The sequence below is a fragment of the Nycticebus coucang genome, chromosome 7 (assembly GCF_027406575.1).
Source record: "Nycticebus coucang isolate mNycCou1 chromosome 7, mNycCou1.pri, whole genome shotgun sequence".
NCBI classification, from domain to species: domain Eukaryota; kingdom Metazoa; phylum Chordata; class Mammalia; order Primates; family Lorisidae; genus Nycticebus; species Nycticebus coucang.
The window spans coordinates 16,020,899-16,045,574 of NC_069786.1; the positions used below are offsets into that span (position 1 = coordinate 16,020,899).

The 24,676-nt window shown below is 44.8% G+C and overlaps 2 protein-coding genes across 2 annotated transcripts in view; one reads left to right on the forward strand and one right to left on the reverse strand.

The window, feature by feature from the left end:
* Positions 1 to 7,209: 7,209 nt before the first annotated feature.
* TFCP2L1 (transcription factor CP2 like 1) overlaps positions 7,210 to 24,676 on the forward strand; it is a 65,572-nt gene continuing 48,105 nt past the window's right edge. Inside the window, exons 1-2 of the mRNA XM_053597746.1 lie at positions 7,210 to 7,366; positions 11,189 to 11,340. Of these exons, the coding sequence (XP_053453721.1) occupies positions 7,305 to 7,366; positions 11,189 to 11,340 (214 nt within the window). The 5' untranslated portion in view covers positions 7,210 to 7,304. The remainder of the gene's footprint in view (positions 7,367 to 11,188; positions 11,341 to 24,676) is intronic.
* On the reverse strand, positions 21,044 to 21,380 carry LOC128590432 (10 kDa heat shock protein, mitochondrial-like). Its single transcript, XM_053597747.1, has one exon. It carries the CDS (start codon positions 21,350 to 21,352, stop codon positions 21,044 to 21,046), a length of 309 nt encoding a protein of 102 aa, XP_053453722.1. The 5' UTR covers positions 21,353 to 21,380.

Genomic DNA, 24,676 nt, shown 5'->3' on the forward strand with positions numbered 1-24,676 from the left:
CCACTAGCTCTGGTGTATGTGTCTGACGCCTTAGCCGCTTGAGCCACAGACGCTGAGCCAGAGTTCCAGTTTTCTTACCAGCGAAGTGGGTGTGATGACATCTACTTCCATAGGATGTCAGGAGTTAAATGGGATCACGAGTGGGGAGCACCTGAGTTCTCTCCCTCCTTGGCTTTGGCTTGCCTTTGAAGAGAGTCTCTCTGCAGTCTCATCTGCTGCTGTTTCCATTGTTTTGGAGCAGGAGTCTTTGGGAGAAGAGGTGCCCCTCATGACCTCTGCAGAGGCTGGCACCTGTAACAGGAGACACTTGCAGAGGGGGATGTGCAGTGGGTAACAGGATGTTTCTCTGATCCTGGAGGGAAGGCACTGTGCCAAAGTGCATGTGGCAGGCTCCACCCACGGTGATTTGCTGTGACTACTGAGCAGGGCAGGCCTGGTCAGAAAGGGGATACTTGACTGCTCCAAAAAGATGGATCGCAGCAATCTAGGGCAGAGAGGGAGAGCAGGTAGAGGATCATAGTAGGGTCTTTTCAGTGGGAGTTATCAGGGTTCAAATCTAAGCTCCTCTACTTGCTGGGATGTGAAGCTGGGGGCAGGTTGTCTGACCTCTTGGGCCTCTGCAGCCTTATCTGTAAAATGGGCCCATCAGTGGTCTCATAGGGCCATTGTGAGCACCAGATGAGCTGGTAAACATGATGTTTCCAAACAGGGGTTGGATATGCCAGGGGCTGGACATATGGTGGCTCTCTGTTAGAATACACCCAGCCTGTCTGGGCTATGTGGTGCATGACAAATATCAGTGATGCAAGTGAGCTTTGCTTTAAGAAAACCAAACCACAAATGCCCAAATCGATAAGTTTGACCATTTGAATTCTAAAGGAACTTTTTTTTTTTGGAGACAGAGTGTCACTATGCTGCCCCCTTGGTAGAGTGCTATGGCATCACAGCTCACAGCAACCTCAAACTCTTGGGCTTAAGAGATTCTCTTGCCTCAGCCTCCCAAGTAGCTGGAACTATAGGCACCTGCCACAACACCTGGCTATTATTTTTTTGTCGCAGTTGTCATTGGGGTTTAGCTGGCCTGGGCTGGATTCAAACCTGCCAGCCTTGGTGTATGAAGCTGACACTGTAACCACTGTGCTACGGGCACCAAACCATGAAGGAACTTTTTAAAAAATAATCACTTCATTTTGGAATAATTTTATTTTATTTTATTTATGAGACAGAGTCTTTACTTTGTCTCCCTCGGTAGAGTGCTGTGGCATCACAGCTCACAGCAACCTCCAGCTCTTGGGCCTAGGCGATTCTCTTGCCTCAGCCTCCCGAGCAGCTGGGACTATAGGTGCCCGCCACAACGCCTGGCTATTTTTTGTTGCAGTTTGGCATGGGCCAGGTTCAAACCTGCCACCCTCGGTATATAGGGCCGGCGCCCTACCCACTGAGCCACAGGTGCCACCCTGGAATAATTTTAGATTTATAGAAAAGTTACCAATAGAGTATAGAGAATTTCTGTATCCCCTTAAACCAGTTTTCCCCAGTGTTTACATTTTACCATGTATATTTGTCAAAACTAAGGAACTGAGATCACAGCAGTCTTCTCAAGTCCATGCAGGACTTTATCTGAATTAAAGGAAAAGTTACTCTCGTGTCCTGAGAAGCCAGTGAAGTTCTTGATGGAGAAGCTGGACTCAGATACCAGGATAAATCACAGTGAAGATGATGATATGGGCCTTTCTATGGATAAATTAACATAGAAAATCAAAAGATTCCTCCAAGTGAATGACAAAGGGGGCACAAGCTTTCAAAATCTATAAGATATAGAAAAAGCAATCCTATCAGGAATGAGATTCAAAGAATACAAGTTTATAGGACCAAGATAACCCAGGGGTCAGGAGGCCTCAGTTCACCCTTGGGTCTGCTATTTACTCTGTGTCTTGGTAAGTTTCCCTTACCTATGTGCCTCAGTTTCTTCATCTGCAAGATGGGAATAATATTCCTTGCCTGGTGGTCCTGGGCAAAGTATGGCAGACACTAGTTTTCTCTTCAGATCCCTTCTCCCCTGATTTTTAGCTGGGCACATGACACTCCATAAAGACTACATTTCCCAGCCTCCCATGCTCTCTCACCTCCAGTTGTGACAGCTAAAAATGTCTTCAGAGCAGTGCCCTTAGCTCAGTGGGTAGGGCACCAGCCATATGCACCCAGGCTAGAGGGTCTGAACGCAGCCCGGGTCAGCTAAACAACAATGACAACTACAACAAAAAAGTAGCTGGGTGTTGTGGCGGACACCTGTAGTCCCAGCTATTTGGGAGGCTGAGGCAAGAGAAAAGCTTAAGCCCAAGACTTTGAGGTTGCTCTGATCTGTGACACCATGGCATTTTACCAAGGGCAACATAGTGAGACTGTCTCAAAAAAAATTAAAATTAAAATGTCTTCAGAGACTGTTATTGTCCTCTGGGTGAAAAGCCAGTTTTGATCAAGAACCACTGCTCTGGCACCAGTTCAAATAAGAACAGGAATATAAACTAAGCCACAAATAAAAGCCATATACGTAAATTTTTTTTTTTTTGAGACAGAGTCTCACTATGTTGCCCTCCGTAGAGTGCCATGGAGTCATAGCTCACAGCAACCTCAAGCTTAAGGGATTCTCTTGCCTCAGTCTCCCAAGTAGCTGGGACTACAGGTACCCGGCACAACGCCCGGCTACTTTTTGGTTGCAGTTGTCATTGTTGTTTAGCAGGCCCATGCTGGGCTCAAACCCGCCAGCATCGGTGTATGTGGCCGGTGCCCTACCCACTGAGTTACAGGCACTGTCCATATATGTAAATTTTTTTAAGTAAAAAATAATCAGGTGAAATCAATTTCATAATATATTGTATTTAACCCCGTACATTCAAACTATTATCATTTATCATGCAATCAGTATAAAAATTATTGATGGGCTGAGCTCCAGTCTTTTTTCCTATAAAGCTTTGAAACTGCTGTGTACTTTATACCTTGATTTAAATCCACCATATTTCGAGTGCCCTATAGCTATATGTGGCAAGTGGGTAGCATATACTGACCACATGATAAATGATAATAGTTTGAATGTATTGGGTTAAATCCGATGTGTTATGAAATTGATTTCGCTTGTTTATTTATTTCTTTTTTGAGACAGAGACTCACTATGACACCCTTGGTAGAGTGCTGTGCCGTCACAGCTCACAGCAACCTCAAACTCTTGGGCGTAAGTGATTCTCTTGTCTCAGCCTCCCAAGTAGCTGGGACTACAGGCGCTTGCCACAACACCTGGCTTTTTTTTTTTTTTTTTATTGTTGTTGTTGTAATTGTTGTTTGGTAGACCTGGGCTAGATTTGAACCTGCCAGCTCTGGTGTATGTGGCTGGCACCCTAGCCGCTGAGCTACAGGCACTGAGCCTCGCTTGTTTATTTTTACTCTAGAAGTCTGTTCACTCTAGACTTCTAGAACTTCAGGGGGAAAGAAGCCTCTGTCTTGTCTAAGCCACTTTTTATTTGGGGGGTTTCTGTTACTTGCAGCAGCATGACCCTCACCAGCACATGGGAGGGTTTGATCAACCACACACTATTGAACTCTCAAGAAGTAATTAAAAATGAGACACAGCTGAAAAGTGAAAGTGCTTTCCGAGAAGGCCAATAAGTGTACCTGTGTAGTCCCTGCACTCTCTCACAGGCTCCAAAGGGGAGGCATCATCAGCTTTATTCCTTAGATAAAGATCTGAACTCGGACAGCGTGGCAAGTGCTGTCATGTCTGACCCAGTGCATCCCCCCACCAGACACCCGGGCCCCTGCTGCAGGGAGACTTGGCAGGTGATAGCATTGCCCCTCTCTTGGATTCAGCGGAGCTACTTTGCCCAGTCAAGTCCCTTCCCCAGGGCAAACATCTGATTATGACTGGTCATTGTGGGCATATAAAGGCCTGACTCCCACAAATTCTGGACAACTCTGAATGCCATCCCAATCCCAGAGATGTCGTAGGCTCCATCTAGGCCTCCCTGCTTGACTCCACTCCCTGCCCTCTCCTTACCCCCACAAACATCCAATGCTATTGTGATCATGTTTTCACATGCTTTCCCCTCTGGCTAAATCCTATCCTTAAACTCCTATGCATCCCTCAAAACCATTCTCTCAGGTGTCAAGCCCCAGCCTTCATGGTGACTTTTGCCAAGAGCAGCTGAGAGTGCCTTGTGGAACTGCCAAAAGAGTAACCCCTGGGGACCCTGTGCGACCCTTTCTGCTACCTCTGGAGGGACCCCAGGCTGGCCTGTGGGAGCAGAGCACATCTGATCACAGGATCATGGGCATGTTTGCCCAGCACTGGGTGAAGAAAGGAATGCAGGACCTGAGGACAGGAATTGATAGTAGCCAGACAGCACAGGCCTAAATTGGCAGACCCAGCCTTAAATCCCAGCTGTGGCATTCAGGCTCCTGAGCCTGTTTCTTCATTGGTAAGATGCAGTGATGGGCTTACTTCTCAGCATTGGGGAGATGAAAGTGTATCGTCCAGGTCTGATGCGAAAGTCAATATTCCCATCATCCATGAATCATGACCATTCACAGAACAAAGACATGGAAAATGGTAGGCCATCTCCTGCACATCTGTCTTCTGCCTCTCACGGGACTGGCAGCCCCTGAGGTCCAGACTAGGCCTAACAGTGCCCCGTTACACCTAAGAGTCACAGGTTAAAATATGCATTCTTATTTACACAGTATGACTTACACCACAGTATGATGTATCTGTAGGTATTACTGAGTTTACATTCAAGTTAAAAAACCTTCAAAGGAGAGAAGGTATGTAGTCACCCAAAATATACAGAGTTATAACTAGGTCATAAGAGTGATCATCTCTGAGAAGCTAAACTCACCTGACTCTAAGCTTCATCTCAATCATGAAACTAAACCTTATTACTCCCACTTATGGCAAAACCAAGATTCAAAGGGCCCAGTATACCATTTTTCCATTAGTATGAAACAAGCCAGCCCACACCTTTGTGGCTTAAAACCACAACCATTCGTTTGCTTACAAGTCTGCATTTTGGGCAAGGCTTGTCTTTGTTCCATGAGGTGTGGCTGGAGCACGTCAGGTTGGTTCTGCTGGGTGGCCAGGGTTACTGGAGACTGGGTGGGTCTCCCTCTCCAACTGTGCATTCGGATTCTCTATGTGGTGGTTCAGAGCTCCAGGAGAATGAGGAGAAGGTGCCTGGCCTCCCAGGGGCCAGCCAGGAGCTGGAACAGCCTTGCTTCTGCAGCATGCTACAGTCGTTCAGCAAGTCACAGGGCCAGCCCTGATGGAAGGGGGAGGGGAGGGAAATAGAAGCCACCTCTTGTTGGGAGAAGTAGCATGGGGTCAGTTTACTCCACCCAAGGTCACACATTCTGACCAGTTCAGTGGTAAACTCAGGTTGGAGCCATTATAATCTGTTTTCCCTCCGCCAGGGCTTTGCACACGCTGCTGGGTGCTCTACTGGAGAACTTCCTCAATCTCCACTTCATGGATTGTCTTAATTTACACCCACCCATGTGTCAGGGGGACATCACTTTACCCTGGAGACTCTGTGAGCTCCAAAGTCCTCCTCTGGGTTCACAGAGCAGCCTCTCACCACACTGCAATTGCTGCTTACCCAGTTAGAACTCAGGAAGGAACCAGCAAAGGGTGTGTTCTTTCTAGACCACCCCAGAGAGCCTCCCATTTAAACACTGTGCTTGTCAGGAAGACTAACAGGGAGCTTAGTGTTCAGGGTACGTATTAGGAAGTCCCCTTAGGATTAACACTTGGGCAAGGGACAGCATGAGTAACTTCCACTGTCTCATGGGGAGTGCTGGGGCTAAAACACCCCATCAGCATTGTCTCCAAATGGGCAGAGATAGCCAGATTTTTATACTCTGGTCAAGATAGCCAGTGGGATGTGGACCATCCCAAGAGGGTATGCCTTTGGTGAAGGGGCTCTCTGTAGCAGAGGTAGTTCCTGGAGAGGATGATGGCTGGAGGCTGCCTGGTGATAGCACTACCTGTGACTGGGGAATCATTTCCACTTTTCTTGGAGGCCAGAAGAACAGTGGGCAGGTTGTAATCCTTGAGAGCTGTTCGGAGGAATTGGCTTGGAAGTTATGCCTGTGGCTGGAGGGAGGGGATCAGGAATAGCAGAGCAAGGAAGGTTTTACCCTCATGCATGTTTGGGGGAGCTGGAAGTTCTGGGCCTGGGTCTCAGCTGGACTTCATTTGCCTGTATACTCAAGGACAGAGTGTCCACACAGCACTGTCCCATTCATTGGAGAACTGTATATCACCTGGTGTGTGTAAGTCCTGGCTCATCTTCATAGAACTCCCCTCCCTCCTGACACCCCCCCCTCCATGACCCACTGTCTACATACAGGAGTGATCTTTCCAAATGATAAATCACAAATACAATTCCTCTGCTTAGAGCACATGTAGAATAAAATCCCAGCTTCCTTCCCCTGGGATCTGCCCCATCCACTCTTCCATCTCATCTCCAAAGCTCTCCCCACGGTGTCCTCAAGGCCTTGGCCTTGCTGTTGCCCTGTTCGGAACCACTTTCCCTTCAGATGCTCGCATCCATCCTCTGCTCAAAGTCACCTCCTTTGGGAAACTTCTCTGATTGCTCACTTGATCTTTGGTATATTCTTTTTTTTCGTATTTATTAAGCGCTTAATTCGACGGGTCCCCAACACCGTTATAGGGAGTGGGGATAACGCAGTGAGGTCCTGCCTCCTGGAGCGTACATTCTAGTAGGAAAGACAATCAACACACAAGTAAATATTAAAAAAAAAAAGCCACAATTTCAGAGACCGTGAAGCGCTAAGAAAAATAAGAGCGACGTAAGGGGATAGAGAGTGCCTGGGCGGAGGTCTCTGACTTCCAGCTCAGAGCGGCCTGTCCCCAACCACAGAGCGGCTCTAGGGACCAGCCCAGGGAGCACAGAGGGAATCAGGGGCTAAGGAGTGCGTGAGGCGGGTTACCTGAGCCCACCCTCGGGGCCGGGTCCCCAGGGCTCTGGTCTCGCAGCCCAGGAGCTCGCGCTCTCTGGGGAAGGTACGCCCGCGCGGGTCGGCCAGGTACTGCGGCCGGCCGGGAGCCGCCCACCCCGCCGCGCTTCCTGGGGGGCGGGTCAGGCTGCGGCCCCGCCCCGAGGCCGCCCATAAATGCGCCTGCCGGGCGGGCGCCGCAGGTTCAGAGCGCGGCTTTCAGGTGACCGTGGGAGGTCGGCGCGGCCCGCGTCTGCGCTCGCTGCCGCGCCTCGGAGGGCGCGCCCAGGGCTCCAGCCATGCTGTTCTGGCACACGCAGCCGGAACACTACAACCAGCACAACTCCGGCAGCTACCTGCGGTAAGGCCCGTGCGCGGGGGCGCAGCTCCGGGGCTCGGGTGGGGGGCGCCGTCGGACGCCCCTGGGCGGCGGGGACAGGAGAGCCCCTGCTGGGCCCCGGCCTCCCGGCTGTCTGCCCTGGGGGAGAGACCCTCCCAGAGTCCCGCCTAGGGACTGACGGACGGACGCGGGCTGGACCAGACGCGCCGAGTTAGGGGCCGGTAGGTGGGCGCACGGAGCCGGATGATCCCGGGCGCGCACCTGCTGGCCACAGCCGCCTCAGGTCGGCCCACCTCCCGGGTCTCTCCTTTCCCCGCACGTGTGAGACAAGTAGAGGAAACTTGCTGCCCTCAGCCCGGTGCCTGTCCCGGGGAAGCTCGGCCCCTGCTCTTGGCCGGTCTCCGCCGGGGTCCCTCTGTGAGCCTCGCGTCCTTAGCGGCGCCCTTGGTCGGTCCCAGGGGCGGGCGGTGGCCTCGACGGGCAGCAGGGGCGGCGGGCTTGGGAGGGGCCCGCCGCCCCTTACCCCCGGGTGGTCTTGCGTGTTTGCTGGAAGCCTGCGGGTTATTGCCCTGGGTGGAAATCTGCGGAGATTTGACTTGTGCTCTTCAAAGGGAAAAGTTGGCCTGTTTTACAGAGTTTTCCACACCCCCCTTTTAGGAAGTAGGACCCCCGTTTGCTTTAGTTTCCAGAGGATTGTTTTTCCTTGTTCTGCAGCTGGCCGGGTACTAATGGGCAGTAATTTCACTTTCTGAACTCGCCTGAACCAGCTTTAGCCTGTCTTTATTTCCATCCTAGTCACAGTTTATTAAATGTGCCTAATTTAACTCAAAGGGCATTTGATGTGGGCTCAGGGAAAGTGAATTATGAGGCCAAAGCAGTCACGACATTGACAGCCCCCAAACCAGAACTACCCTAGTGCTCGTTTTTTGGCTCTAAGAAGTTCCCGCTCAGATTTTAACACAAGTTAGTTGTAATTCCGGGCTTCTGGTAGGTATTTGTCCAGTAGTCTTCCCTGAAGACATTCCCCCATTCCAGAAGGCAGGGGAACATCGGTTTTAACGGACATATCTGCTGTTTTTGATTCATGGGCCTGAGTGGTAGGAGATGGAAGCCCAGGACTGGCAGCCTTCCTGCCACGGTGGTGTGTGTCTCTGCAGTGAAGCCCGCTGGGGCACGTCAGCCCCCCTGCCCCGGAGACTGTGTCCATCCACTTTCAAAAAAATGCTGCAACTGAATATATTTTTGCAGTATTGTCCATTGCTGTTTTAGTTGTAGTTTTGCTTAAATTTTAGTTTATGACTATTAAATTCATTGTCATATCTTAAAAATGAATTTGAAGGTGACCCTGAGTTGAGAGTGAGAGTATTTAAAATTTCCTAAGTACCTACAATGACATCCCATTAGGGAACCATTCTCCTGTCATATTAGAGGTGCAGTTTTGACATTTGTTACTGCGATGGAAATTTGTCCGTGGAATACCTGGGATACCGTGATACCTTTTAGGATTTGGTATTGCATGAAGAGAGGAGGGTGGGAGTTGGGGGGGAAAGGTGCTATAACGCCATATCGGTTTCTGGGGTCATTTTGGGACCATGGATAAAGAAGGTCCATACTCTTTGTTTCACTTCTTGGAGGCTGGGGATTTTGCCCTCATAGAGGTTCACCTCTTTGAGGGTCGAGGTGGTGGTCAGTGCATGTGTCTGACCCCTGACTCTAGAGTGAGGGCCTTGTCTTTTTCCTTGCTTTTTTTGTATTTTATTTTTGGTCATCTTCTCGCTCTGCAGAACTCCTGCAAATCGTCTGACCTCACCAGGGTAGTGGCCTTTACTCCCTTCCCCCTTTTCTGTTTGATGTTCTCGTGACTTTTATTCCTTGGCAAATAAGGATGCCAGGCTTCAAACAAGTTTCTGTTGAGTGATGGTTCTTAACCATCCCCCTCCACCTTTTTTTTTTAAATTTAAAGGCAGTGGCCCATGGATTATTAACTTAACATGGTCTGGGCAAACATGAAATTATGCAATCCCCGGGTGAGCAGGCCTGCTCGCTCCTCCTGTGTTCCTAGAGAACCACACAGGTTGGGAGTGTGCCCTGCTCTGGAAAAAGGAAGGTGCAGTGTGGGGGAAGCCAAGATAGTCCTTTTACCCCCTGTCTTTTGGCAGTGGACGGTGGCAGCAGAGCCCTACCTGGGGCAGGTGTCCCAGATGTGCCGAAAGCCAGGCTTTTCCTTCTCAGAGTTGGTTAGATATTGTTGGGGTGTGTGCTGGGTTTGTGTTGTAGAGTCATTCGTTTATGAGGTACGAGGAACAGATTGTACCGGTGACTCTGTGTTTATATAGTAAAGCGGGGTCAGCTAATTGGATTCCTAACCCAGGACCCACAAAGGGAGGAGGCTTATCAAGATAAAGGGCATGGGCACTTTTTTGGCACCCATTTCTGTGCTGTTCTTAATTTACAGGTCTTAAACACGTTTTGCCTGCTTACAGGTTATTCACATTCTCAAGGATTTCTTTGTCCCTTATGAGGACATTTTAAAAATACATTTAGAAACAACTTCCTCGAGCAATCACAGGTTGATAGGGAGCTTCTTCTTTTTTTTTTCTTGAGACAGAGTCTCACTCTGTCACACAGGCTACAGTCCCATGGCATCACAGCTCACTGGAACCTCAAACTCCTGGGTTCAAGTGATCCTCCTGCCTGAGCTTTCCGAGAAGCTGGGACTACAGGCACCAGCCACAATGCCTGACTAATTTTTCTATTTTTACTACAGATGGGGTCTTGGTCTTGCTCAATGTGGTCTTGAACTCTTGAGCTCAAGTGATTTTCCTGCCTCAGCCTCCCAGAGTGCTAGGATTACAGGTGTGAGACAGGGCACCCAGCCTTGATTTTCTTTTTTAACATGGGGAATTTTGTTTAGAGGTGGAGGAAAAAAATCATTGAGCAAGCATCTGAAGATTTCCCATTTAAATTAAAAAACAGACTTGAAACCAAGGTCCTTATATCTTGTTTTGCCTCTGGGAGGGATTACTGTTACTCTGAAAACAGATACGGGCCAGTTGTCCTCTTTAAAGGAGGGACAGAGGTATGTCTCAAGTGGGTGAGTGAAGTAAACAGTTTCTTCATTTACACAGTTTACAAGGACTGGAGGAAAGGGTTGTATTGGTCTAAGAAGTGGCTAATAAAGAGAATTATAGACTTTTTTTTTTTTTTGATAGAGACAGAGTCTTACTCTGTTGCCCTCGGTAGAGTGCCGTGGCGTCACACAGCTCACAGCAACCTCCAACTCCTGGGCTTAGGTGATTCTCTTGCCTCAGCCTCCCAAGTAGCTAGGACTACAGGTGCCCGCCACAATTCCTGGCTATTTTTTTGTTGCAGTTTGGCCGGGGCCGGGTTTGAACCCGCCACCCTTGGTATATGGGGCCGGCGCCCTATCCACTGAGCCACAGGCACCGCCTGAGAATTATAGATTTTTAAAAACTCAAAATTTTTGTTCAGATTCTTACTCTAAAAGCGAAGCTTTACAAGTAGTTGGTCTCTCATGGATAAAAACCAAATAAATGACTCCTGAAGGCCATTTCATTGCTGCTATTCTCTCCCTCTGCCTGTCACGGAGAGGATTTCTGGAGATCATAGGTCACTTTGCCTTTTTACCTCCTCTGTGACCTGATTTGAATAAACCTCTTGGGGGCTGTTGAGGGAAACCAGAAGGGTGAAAGGGTGGTTTACTCTGCTGTGAGGCATGTGGAGTGTGCTGGAAGTTGGGACCCTGGGTCTGGGTCCGCCTGCTGTCGGGAAGGGGCCCCTGGGGCTCTGCTTTGACCCCCGCGTCCTTCCTGTGTGTTGCAGTGATGTGCTCGCTCTGCCCATCTTCAAGCAGGAGGAACCCCAGCTGTCCCCTGAGAACGAGGCCCGCCTGCCGCCCCTGCAGTATGTGTTGTGTGCCGCCACGTCCCCAGCCGTGAAGCTGCACGAAGAGACTCTGACCTACCTCAACCAAGGTAGTGGGGAGCCCTGGCCAGGGCAGAACTCTTCACGTGAAAGGCCCATTTGAGCCTCATTACAGTGTCACAGTGGGTGAGGGGCTGACCCTTGGAAAGGATTACTGGCTTTGGTGTGAGGTTAGGTTCAAAGTCCATTTCCTAGCTGAGAGAAGCTAGAGCCTCAGTGTTTTTATCTGAAAAGTGGAAACATCAGCCAAAAGTAGTAACAGGGTAACATTCCTCACCAACCACCTCTGTGGAGCAGAGGCCCAGTGACTGGTAATGTTATTACTATTTATTGTGACTATAATTAATGTTCTTGGAAGGCACAGATTGAGCACCTTTGGTGGACTAGGTTCTCTCTTCTTTCTGGAGCTTCCCCTGCAGTGGGGGAGGTTGGCTTATGTCCTGACCCAGCACTGCAGCTGGGTTGTCAGGCTGGACAGAAGCCTCTGTGGTTGTGAGGACCGGACTGCTCACCGTGTTCTGAGAGAAGTGAGCTTTGTGGTTTGAATGCCAGTGCTAGCACTTCCTAGCTCTGTGACTTTGCGCTGCCTTTTTTCTGAGTGTCAGTGTTTTTATGTGTAAAAGAAGTATCATTTTGTGAAGTTTAAAAGAATGAAAACATATGAAGTGCCTGGTATGACAGCAGTTGTTCAACATCAGACCACATGGGCCAGTGTCCTGACGGATACTCCATCATGATCGTGTGTATGGGTTTATTGTGCATTCTTCCTGGGCCATCTTATAACCATCCTGGCATCGAGTAGATTTATATCCCCTCTATTTAAAAAAGTTTTTAATGGACTTTTTTGAGACAGAGTCTAGCTATGTTGCCCAGGCTCCTGGATTCCAGCGATCCTTCTGCCTCAGCTTCCTGAGAAGCTGGGACTATAAATGCATACCATTGTGCCTGGCTCCATTTAAACATTTTTATTTATTTATTTATTCATTCATTCATTCACTCATTCATTCATTTTGAGACAAAATCTTAAGCTGTCACCCTGGGTAGAGTGCCGTGGTGTCATAGCCCACAGCAACCTCCAACTCTTAGGCTCAAGCAATCCTCTTGCCTCAGTTTTTTTCTATTTTTAGTAGAGATGGGCTCTTGCTTTTAGCTCAGGCTGGTCTTGAGCCTGTGAGCTCAAGCTATCCACCCACCTCGGCCTCCCAGAGTGCTAGGATTACAGGCGTGAGCCATTGCGCCTGGCCTAACAATTTTTTTTTTAAATGTACCCTGGGCATGACATAGCTCTGGCCACCAACCCAGGCATCAAGCTGGGATGAGCAAAGCACTGTCCGTCTGCTCTGCCCCTCACTGATATTATACCCTAGCAGCAGGGCATGGGACACTGGTTTCTATATGGCTGCACCGAAATGCAGGGAGCTGTAGTGTCTTAGCAGTTTGTCTTTTCTCTGTAGAGCTTTGACTCCTCAATTTGGGAAACCAGCCGGGGCTGGAAGTCCAAAGTGATTATCAGACTCTTTTCTAACTGCTGAACTTACCAGCTTCTGGGCCAAGAAACCAGCTCAGAATTAGCAGCTGGCTCTGTTTTTATATCCCTCTGGGTAGAAACAGCTCCCTCCCATTGTGGAGATAGCTCCATGGAGTGTGATGGCTTATCCCTTGTAGTTGGCTTGCTGAGCCAAGCTCCGTCAGTTGTGGAGTGTCTGGCTCAGGTCCTGAGACCTGGGTCCATCTGCAGGGCCAGTGGCCATTGATGGTGGGCAACATGGCCAAGTGTGTGTGTCTGTATTTGAAAAAGACCTCTGCCATTTTCTTTTTTTGTGGAAGGTCAAGTGCTACTTGTGCACCTTTGAGCACTTTCTTTCCTCTCTGGATCTCTGCTTTCTTGCTTAAATGTAGCAGGAAAAAATTAGATGTTTACAGAGTCTGAGTTCTAATGTAGTTCTTGTTCTTGGCTACGTCCTGTGGTACTTGGGAGTGAGTCCGAGGTCCGAGGTCTTGCAGCTGGACCAGGACGTTATGTGTTTCCTCCACCCCACCCCCACACTTTTTAATCAACTAACTTTGGAAAATGTTTGGCATTCAGTATACTAGATCTTTTTGAAAGACTTAAAAAATGTTTTGTTCAATATAGATAAAAAAGAGGAAAAAGAATTAATCTTCATCACCTCACCCTGTGTTCATTTGGTGTATTTTCTTTAGATATTTTTAAAATTATATTTTCCTGATTATTAAAGTATGTTTAGAAAAGTAAAAAGAAGACTATTAGAAGAAAAATAAAATTAAAATCCTAAATTCACCAGAAACCACTGCTAAACTTATTTCTACATATTTGCATATGTATCTTTTTTTTTTTTTTTTTTTTTTGCCATTTTTGACCGGGGCCAGGTTTGAACCCACCACCTCCGGTATATGGGACCGGCGCCCTACTCCTTTGAGCCACAGGCACCGCCCTGCATATATATCTTTTAAAATTCTATTCACTGTGGTGGGGCAAGGTGGCTCATGCTCATAATCCCAGCACTTGGGAGGCCAAGTTGGGTGGATTGCCTGAGCTCAGGAGTTCCAGACCATCCTGAGCAAGAGCAAGACCCCATCTCTAAAAATAGCCAGACGTTGTGGCCAGCGCCTATAGTTCCAGCTAATCAGGAGGCTGAGGCAAAAGAATGCTTAAGGCCAAGAGTTTGAGGTTGCTGTGAGCTATGATGCCACTGTACTGTACCAAGGGCAACAAAGTGAGACTCTGTTAAAAAAACCAAAAACATAAAACTCCATCCACTGTATTTCTCAACTATCCTCATGTCATTAAAAATACTTTGAGGACTTAAATTTTGTATAGTTTCATTCTTTGACCAGTTTCATATTATGGATGCTTAGTTTTCAGTTGTTAGAAATTAAACCCTGCTGGCCGGGCGCAGTGGATCACACCCGTAATTCTAGCACTCTGGGAGGCCGAGGCGGGTTGGATTGCCATTTGAGACCAGCCTGAGCCAAAGTGAGACCCCCATCTCTAAAAACAGCCGGGCATTGTGGTGGGCTCCTGTAGTCCCAGCTACTTGGGAGGCTGACACAAGATAATCGCTTGAGCCTAAGAGTTTGAGGTTGCTGTGAGCTATGACGGCACTCCACTGAAGGTGACAAAGTGAAATTCTGTCTCAAAAAAAAAAAAAAAAATTAAGCACTGCTAGGATGAACATACTTATACATAAAGCTTCCATGAAATGATGATTGTTTATTTTTATTATTATTATACTTTTAGAGACAGGGTCTGACTCTGTCACCCAGCAGTGGCCGGATCATGGCTCATTATAACTTCAAACTCCTGAGCCAGAGAGATCCTTCCGCCTCAGCCTCCCAAGTAGATGGGACTACAGGCACATGCCACTGTGCCCTGCTTACTTTAAAATTTTCTTCATAGAGGTGGGGTCTTGCCTTGCTGTGTTCCCTGGGCTGGTCTTGAGCTCTTGGCCTCAAGTGATCCTCCTGCCTCAGCCTCCCAAAATGTTAGGATTACCGGTGTGAACCGCCATACCAGCCAACTTTTAAAATAAATACCTAAGAAGTAGAATTTCTGGATCAAAGGGTTTAAACATTAAGGTTTTTGATACATATTACCAAATTGCCTTCTCAGAAGAATGTACCAAATATCCCCTTTCCAATATTGAGTATTGTCATCTGATGATGGTGAAACATGGAATTTATTAGAGTAGCATTTCTATGATTGCTAACACAGTTGATGATTTTAAAATGTATTTATTGGTCTTTATTTAGTAGGTCCATGTTCTCTCCACATATTTCTGTTGGCTTATCTCTCATTGATTATAAGAGTATACTGTTGATGAAGAATACCAACCTTTTAGCTTCTGTATATTGCAAATATTTTTCTCTGTTGGTTGCTGGTCATTTATCTGTTTTATTGTGTGATATCTATAGTGTGGGATATATGTCATGACTTTACTTTTTCTGTAGCAATCTTTTTAAATGTCTATAATCAAATCTTTTTATTTTTTACTTATTTATTTTTTATTGTTCGAGATTCATTGAGGGTACAATAATTAGGTTATACTGATTGCGTTTATTAGGTAAAGTCCCTCTGATAATTGTGTCTTGCCTCATTCATTCTTTTTAAATGAATTTTTCTTTTATGCTTAGAAATGTTTGCCTATCTCCAAATTAATTAGCTTAGTAGTTTTCTTTCTTTCTTTTTTTTTTTTTTTTGTAGAGACAGAGTCTCACTGTACCGCCCTCGGGTAGAGTGCCGTGGTGTCACACGGCTCACAGCAACCTCTAACTCTTGGGCTTACGCGATTCTCTTGCCTCAGCCTCCCGAGCAGCTAGGACTACAGGCGCCTGCTACAACGCCCGGCCATCTTTTTGTTGCAGTTCAGCCGGGGCCGGGTTTGAACCCGCCACCCTCGACATACGGGGCCGGCGCCCTACTCACTGAGCCATAGGCACCACCCAGCTTAGTAGTTTTCTAAATTTCATTTAATGTTGTCTAAATTTTAACACTGAAATGCATTTGGAATTTATGATGTGATGTTAAGATCTAAGTTTATTTAGTTATTGTCTAACTTTTTTCTTTCTTTTCCTCATTGGTTTATAATGTCACTTCTGAAACATTTAAAAAGACATCTTCTAAAGTGTTAGGGAAGACTCTTGTGGAGATATTTGTTCTGATGCTCTATTGCTCACGGGACTGATCATTGTAGACTGGAAATGTGCCTTCCTGTTTGTTTATTATTATTATATTTGGTAGCAGAAGTAACTTTCATCATTCTTCTTAGCCATAACATTCCCAATCATTTATTCTAAAAGAGGGAGTTTACAACCATTGAGATTTCTTTCTGTACTTTTTATAAACATTGATGAGATTACATGTTTTATATAGTTATTTCTCACTTTTATTAAATAGCATTCTTGTAATAACATTTTCCTTTATTATTAAAGTATCTTAAACATCATTTAAAACATCTACATATTTTTCACTCTATATTATTTTGGGCAGAGAATGTTGTCATAATTGTTGGAAAAAATATACAATGTAATTACTTTAGTATCTATTGCCCATAAAAGAGTAGACATTCTATATGGCTAAGCTATATCTGTCATTAAGGTTGAGTATCCCTTTTCTAGAATGCTGGGACTAGAAGTGTTTCAAATTTCTGGATTTTTAAAAAAATTTGGAGTATTTTCATATACATAACGAGATACCTTGGGGATAAGTTCCAAGTCTAAACATGAAATTCATTTATGTTTCATAGATCTTTATGCACATAGTCTGAAGGTAATTTTATATAGTATTTTTAATAATTCTATGCATGAGACAAAGTAAGTAAAAGTGTCATATCTCAGTCACCCATGTGGACAATCTGTGGTGTTATGCTGGCACTCAAAAAGTTTTGGATTTTAGAGCATTTTAGATTTTGGATTTTTGGTTGAGGGATGCTCAACCTATATTGCATCCTGACTGTTAAGTTTGGTGCCTTGAAGGTCAAGTGCTCTGCAAATACTCAGAAATTTTAAAACAGGCATGATTATAGTTCTATTATCTCTCCTTCTTTCTCTCTCTCTCTGCTATTATTAACAATACTGGCGGCGCCTGTGGCTCAGTTGGTAAGGCGCTGGCCCCATATACCGAGGGTAGCGGGTTCAAACCCGGCCCCAGCTGAACTGCAACCAAAAAAAAAAAAAAATAGCCAGGCGTTGTGGCAGGCGCCTGTAGTCCCAGCTACTTGTGAGGCTGAGGCAAGAGAATCGCTTAGGCCCAGGAGTTGGAGGTTGCTGTGAGCTGTATGAGGCCACGGCACTCTACCAAGGGCCATAAAGTGAAACTCTATCTCAACAAAAAAAAAAAAAAAAAAAAAAATACTGTACTAGGTATCTTTTTCAGCATTTAAGTAGCTTATTCTATGTCATATGAAAAATAGTCATTAATTCAGTTTTTAAAAAGTAGTAGTTTTGACACAGTACCTTTTTGGTTAATTGAAAAGTGTGCTATTGGCTCGGCACCTATAGCACAGTGGTTATGGCGCCAGCTGTATACACTGAAGTCGGTGGGTTTGAATCCAGCCTGTGCCAGCTAAACAACAATGACAACTGCAACAGAAAATAGCTTGGCGTTGTGGCAGGCACCTATAGTCCCAACTACTTGGGAGGCTGAGGCAAGAGGATTGCTTGAGCCCAAGAGTTGGAGGTTGCTGTGATCTGGGACGCCATGGCACTCTACTGAGGATAGCGTGAAACTCTGTCTCAAAAAGAAAAAGGAAAGTGTGCTATTAAGTATTTAATGTTTATAAAGCACTATTGTATTTATTATATTATTCTGTGAGACCATTTCATATCTTTTTCCTTGCAATGATAATATTTAAGATTCTCTGAAAATATGGAAAAGATGCTGTATATGTAAATCCAAAAGTCATTTAAATCACTGGAGGCCCATTTCTCAGTGCCGCATTAAACCGATGCCTTGACAACATGTAGCTTGGGTAAGATGTGTTTCTTATGGATTCTTGTCACCAAGCCCAATGGCTGAAAATGGCCTGGAAAATAATGTCCTCTTCCTCTGAAAAAGTCCTTCTGCAGGGAGGGAGAGCTGTTGAATAGAGGTTTGTAGACTTTTCAGATAATCTCAGTTTTGTCAATGGCCAAAGGTCATTGTGGACAGATCTTCCTGATGAGGTAGGTGGTGTGGGATGGGTGGGGAGGAGTCAGGGATATCAGGAAAGAGAGAACCCCAGGCAGTCTGCTAGGGAATTCTGGCTTTCAGATAAGAAACAACTTTACAAGAATGGCTTGCAATGGGGAAAGCTTTGGTATTTTCTACCAGAACAGCTCTTGAGTCTTGAAATGCGTTTCCACAGTAGGCTTACTTACAATTTTATTCATGGAATAAAATTTCCTGTTGGTTGGAAAGGAGGATAGATCAATAGGAGGAGAGACATGCCACGTACAAAGAGAAAAATGGGGTGAAGGAGAGTACCAGTTGAACACACTGTCTCTCCCAGGTATCCTAAGTGGTGAAGGGTGACTAGGAACAGTGTGAGTGATGTGGCTGGAGAGGTAGACCAGATGACCAAGAGCTCTAGCTGCCATGCTGAGGCTATTGGGGCCAACTAGGCAAGTCACATAACCTTTCTTTGCCTCCAATTCCTTATCTTTAACATGGGTGAAATAAAACTCTTACAAAGGAGGTGCTACTGTATGGTTAAAATGAGCTAATGAATGTAGAGTGCTGAAAATGGGGCATGGCTCATAGTAAGCACCCACATAGTAGTTGCTGTTATTAATAAAGAGGAAACATTTCACCAATTTTCATCTATTTTGGAGGTGAACAAGGTCATTGAGTTGGGACTTGGAGAATTTTTATCTTTTCTTTTCCCAGTTCAAAGATTAACAGAGTTGGCTCAAGCACTAAGAAGTGCATCTTTTAGAACTGGAAGGCTGCAGCTTTGGGACTGATTGAAGGCAGGAGGGCCTGCCTAACTTTTTTTTTTTTTTTTTTGCAGTTTTGGGTGGGGGCTGGGTTTGAACCTGCCACCTCTGGTATATGGGACCAGCACCCTACTCCTTTGAGCCACAGGCACCGCCCAGGCCTGCCTCACTTTACTATTCATTCTTAACTCACTGTAGAAATCACGTGATAGACTTAATCCTGGGTGAGAAATTTCTTATGCAGGATGTTGAGAGTAATGATTACAAAGAGTGCTAGATTCTCAAATAAGGGGAGCTGTTGGATTAAGAAGGGATTACATAACCTGGGAGGTGGGAGCTTTAGCCTTTAGGGTTAAACTTCTTTGTTTAGCACTTTAGCATTTAGAATCCACTTTCTGATATTCTCTTGAGTTATTCTCCCAGTTTGTTATTCTTCCCCAGTTGTTCCCGTTTTATGGATGACAATCTGAGAGAGGTGAGGTCAGGCCCCCCTCCCATATCATGTGCTTAGGCAAGCCTGGGAAGGGATTGGGGAGTTCTAGAAGGGGAGGCACCCTTTTCTTCTCTGGCTGCTGCTTCTAGGGAGGATTCTGGGGCGAGGCACTCCCACGAGCTTCACCTTCCACTTGGTACTTGTGATTGAGCTCTGAGGGGAAGTGGTGGGTGGGAGGAGGAGGAAGAGTATAGGGAAAGATGGGGAATGGAGTGGAGGAGGGAGGAGTGGGACTGCCACCTTGGAGAGATAGAAACCGCATAATCAGTTGCTCCCACCCCACCCCTCTGGGGGAGTCCTCTCTTCCTACTCCTAGAACCCAGATAGAGGTGCAGCTGTCTTTACCAACTCGGTTCCAGGGAAATCACTTAATCTCTAAAAGCCTTGGTTTCCTCATCTATGAAATCAGGACAGTTTTACTTTGTGGGCTTCCTTGAGAATTAAGTGAGTAACAAATGTCTGGAAAACAGTAAGTGCTCAGAGTTTTCCCTCTTCTTATTAGAACATTGACTTTGAATTTAAGGAATGAGGTAAAGGATCAGTGATTTTGTTATCTCTTCTCCATAGCTGAAGTTTTCTTTCCAGATTAATTTTTAGCCTGAAGTTTGGGAATATAAACTGAATAAACTAAATGACCCTAAAATATATTACTTTTTAAAATGCGTTCTCCCTTATTGGTCTTTTCCTGAGTATAAAGTTGTACATGCTTATTATAAAATAGAACAGCCAAACAAAACAGAAATATGTGCTGTAGAAAATTTCCCATAGTTTTCCCTTTCAGATTTTTCTTAATCATTTGTTAACCTGTATATATCTAATTATATAATAGACACACGTGCATGTACACTTACAAGGATGGGTATAATGTTTCATTTTTAAGAGAAGTAGAATCATATTTACCGTTTGACAACTTGCTTTCGTTTTTAAACAAAATACCCTCCATGACTTTCCGCGTGGGTATGTTAAAAAGTAATGAGCAAAAGCTGATCTTTACTGGTTACACTATGTGACTGTATAGATATTGCATACTTCTGTCTTTTTTTGGGGAACAGTAAGCTTGTTTTTGTTTTTTTCGTAGTTATACCCAGGACTCTAGTGAACATCCTTGCACATATCTTTGTTCTTAAGAACTTAGAAAGCACTAAATATCTGTAGGACAAATATCTAGGCATGGAATTGCCAGCCCGTTTTGCTAAATCCTGCCATATTGCCTTTCACAGAGACTGTACCCATTTGTACTTTTGTGAACAATAACTATCTGAATACTTGTTTATTTTTTCCTCCCTTCCCTCTCTGATCTCTGTCTGCAATATAAACCCCTTGAAGGCAGGGACCTTGGCATCTTGCTCGCTGCTGGTCCCCGCCCGGTGTCTGGCATACACGACTTCTTTGAGTGAATGAAGAGCGCTTCTTTATCTTTGCCAGCACATTTTTTTTTTTTTTTTTTTTTAGAGACAGAGTCTCACTGTGCCGCCCTGGGGTAGAGTGCCATGACGTGACACAGCTCACAGCAACCTCTAACTCTTGTCTTTAGCAACTTGAGTGCTTCTTTATCTTTGTCAACTTTTTAATGTTTGATAATTTGTGGGGAAAGCATAGGGTGTTCTTGTTTTAATTTTCTTTTTTTTTACCACTCATTTACATATTTTTATTTGGAAATGTTTCTATCAGTACAGTGAAACTAAACGTTAGACATGGGATGTCACCAATTTAGATAGCATCAATTTATAAAAGAGAGACAGGGAAATTATGTACATGATGCAAGATTTCAGAACTTCAGCAGAATGGGCAGCTTCATGTCAATGCCATTTCAGTAGTGATTTATTTCAGTCGACATACTTTCCAAAAATGTCACTATCTCTAAATAAGAAATAATCCTTGTCATCTAGAACTACTTTAGTGCCTCCATATTCTGGGAGAAGAACTTTATCTCCAACTTTCACACTAACTGGTTGAATCTCTCCACTCTTTCCTTTAGTGCCTGACCCAACAGCCACTACTGTTGCTTGCAATACTTTTCCTTGAGATTTTTCTGGAAGCATAATGCCTCCTTTGGTTACAGTTTCGGCTGCACACCTTTCAACCAATACTTGATTGAAGAGTGGAAGAAACTTTCTAAATGCTTTTCCTGCCATGGCTCCCACCTCTGTAGCCACCACTCTACTCTCCCCTTGTTTTAATTTTCATTTCCTCGATGTTGCATATTTTTTCATTTTATTGCTCATTTTCACTCATTTGTCAAAGTGCAATTTTCATACTTTTATTTATTTGTAAGAGCTCCTTGCGTGTTCAGGGTATTATAATATGTGTTGGGAATATTTTCCCACTTTTCATTCATTTTTTTATTAACTTTTTTTGTTGATTTCTTTTACATAATAAACGTTTTTAAAAGTAAATTTTTATGTTGCTTTATATTGGACTTCCCCTTAATTATTTTCCTGTTTCATGTTTCATTTAAGAAATGCTTCTCCGACCAGGCATGGTGGCTCACACCTGTAATCCTAGCCCTCAGGGAGGCTGAGATGGAGGATCCCTTGAGCTCAGGAATTAGTGACCAAGCTGAGCAAGAGGGAGATCCTGTCTCTACTAGAAATAGAGAAATTAGCTGGGCATTGTGGCAGGTGTCTGTATATACTCTCAGCTACTTGGGAGGCTAAGGCGAGGTGGTCACTTGAGCCAGGAGTTTGAGGTCATTGGGAGCTATGCTGATACCAGGGCACTCTAGCCTGGGGCAACAGAGTAAGACTTTGTCTCAAAAACAAAGAAGTGCCTCTCCATTGTAAGATTTTGATAATATCCATCTGTTACCTTAAAAATGTCTTTTCCTAATCTTTGATGCTTTGACATTTATTTTGGTGTATAAGGAATGAAGTAGGACTCCTAACTCTGTTACTTTCCTTAGGGCCATCATGTTGTTCCATGATAACTTAATGATTAATGAACTTAATTCTAAATGTAGTAGAATGCTCCATAGTTATAAAAAGAATGAAGCAAATCCTGCTGTATGTCCATGAAAGATCTTTATATTTCTGTTTTGTTTGGCTGTTCTATTTTATAATAAGCATGTACAACTTTATACTCAGGAAAAGACCAATAAGGGAGAAAGATCTTTCATGGATATACGGCAGGATTGGTGACAGTCTTGGTGACACTCTTAATTTGCCTTTCTTATAAACTGGGTGACAAATTTGAAATTGTGAATTTTGGCATTCCAACTCTGACTCTTCTCTTCTTTCCCAAGTTACGGAACCTGTTTTCTGTGAAATAGGCATAAGACTCACCTCAAGTGTTGCCTTGAATATTAAATATTTTTGTTGTTTTTTCCATGTAAGGATACTTTATTTTGGCTACATAAAATTTAGAAATGTTTAGTCAGCAAATAATATGATTGACCACATAACACAAATAATATGATTGACCACATAACAAATAATATGATTGACCACATAACCACATAAAAGAAAAAAACTGGTGTCCACCTATAGTCCTAGCTACTTGGGGCTCAGGTGGGAGGATTGCGTGAACCCAGGAATTTGACTAGCCTGGGCAGTGTAGCAAGACCCCATCTCTGAAATAATAAATGAATGAATGAAAAAAAGGGAAAAACAAAAGGACCGAACACTTCCCAAAATGTCAATTCCCCGTTATTAATTTATGAATTTAGGGCTAACCTAATAATATTAATAAGTTAGCTGAGTGTAGTTTGTCATTAATTGGGTTTTTGTATTTCTTTATTGTTTTTGAAACTAATCAACATGTATTGAAATATGTGGTTACTTATACAGATTGCTTGTCACAACTCAATAGCATATAGAAATAATTATTGCTGTTTCAGAGGTCTCCACTTGGTCAAGTCAAACTTCAATTACATTTTAAGTAATAATGAACCAATTAATTAAAATAAAATGGGAGTATACAATCTAATTCCAGATGGTCCAGTGAACTGGGAATGACATATTCTTAAGAATTATATTGAGGGTGGCGCCTGTGGCTCAGTGGGTAGGGTGCCGGCCCCATATACTAAGGGTGGTGGGTTCGAACCTGGCCCCGGCCAAACTGCAACAAAAAAAATAGCTGAGCATTGTGGTGACTGCTTGTAGTCCCAGCTACTCAGGAGGCTGAGGCAAAAGAATCACCTAAGCCCAGGAGTTGGAGGTTGCTGTGAGCTGTTACGCTATGACACTCTACTGAGGGCGATAATGTGAGAAAAAGGAAGAAAAAAAGAATTATATTGAAGCCATCTAGTTTCTGGAAGCACTTTGAAGGAAAAAGAGCTAATTGAAAGATTTTCTGCCCAAGTTGAAGTGTATTATAAAGCTAGTAAACAGGTTACACTCATGACAGAAGGCTTCGGAGCCCCTGAGTCACCTGTGTGGAGCCAGTCCTCTGTGTTTGGCCACATTTAGTAGAGATACTCCAGAGAACTTTTTTTTTTTTTTTTGCAGTTTTTGTCTGGGGCTGGGTTTGAACCCGCCACCTCCGGCGTATGGGTGGGGCTGGCACCCTACTCCTTTGAGCCACGGCGCTCTCCTCCAGAGAACTTTTTCACTGGGGAATGTGGTAGGTCTCCTTGACTGAGAACAGATTAAAACAAGCCCCACACATTTCATTTTGTGGCTTGAGGATAGCCATCTGGAAGGACAGACAACAGTTATAAAGGTATCAAAACCCTTCTAAGGGAGCCTGTCACAGTGGCTCAAGCGTGTAATCCTAGCACTCTGGGAGGCTGAGGTGGTGGATTGCTTAAGCTCAGGAGTTGGAGACCAGCCTGAGCAAAAGTGAGACCCTGTCTCTACTAAAAATAGAAAAACTGAGGCAAGAGGTTTACTTGTGTCCAAGAGTTGGAGGTAGCTGTGAGCTATGATACCATGGCACTCTACTCAGAGCAATAGCTTGAGACTCTGTCTCAAAAAACCCCCTTCTAATGGATCATGCCTGTAATCCTGCCACTCTGAAAGGCAGGGGCAGGTGGATCACTCAGCTTAGGAGTTCCAGACCAGCTGGAGCAAAGCAAGACCCCATCTCTACTAAAAATAGGAAAACCAGCTGAGCATTATGGCAGGCATCTATAGTCCCAGCTATTCAGGAGGCTGAGACAAGAAGATTGCTCAGGCCCAAGAGTTTGAGGTTGCTGTGAGCTATGACACCATAGTACTCAATCCCAGGATGACAGAGTGATACTCTGTCTCCAAACAAACAAACAAACAAACAACCCCCCCCCAAAAAAAAAAACCCCTTCTAATCCCAAGTGACTACAACTGCCAGCCCAGAACCCTGTGAGAGTTATGCCCCTAAACCCAGCAAATGCCGAGCAGTCAGGATGGAACATCAGTGGGGTGGGCTGGGGGCAGGATACCAGGTTTAATGAACTTTGCTCTGGTCAGTACACAGATGACTTATGATTTGTATGGTACATTGTGGAAAAGTCATATTTAAGGGCCAGGTACATCAAAGGGTTT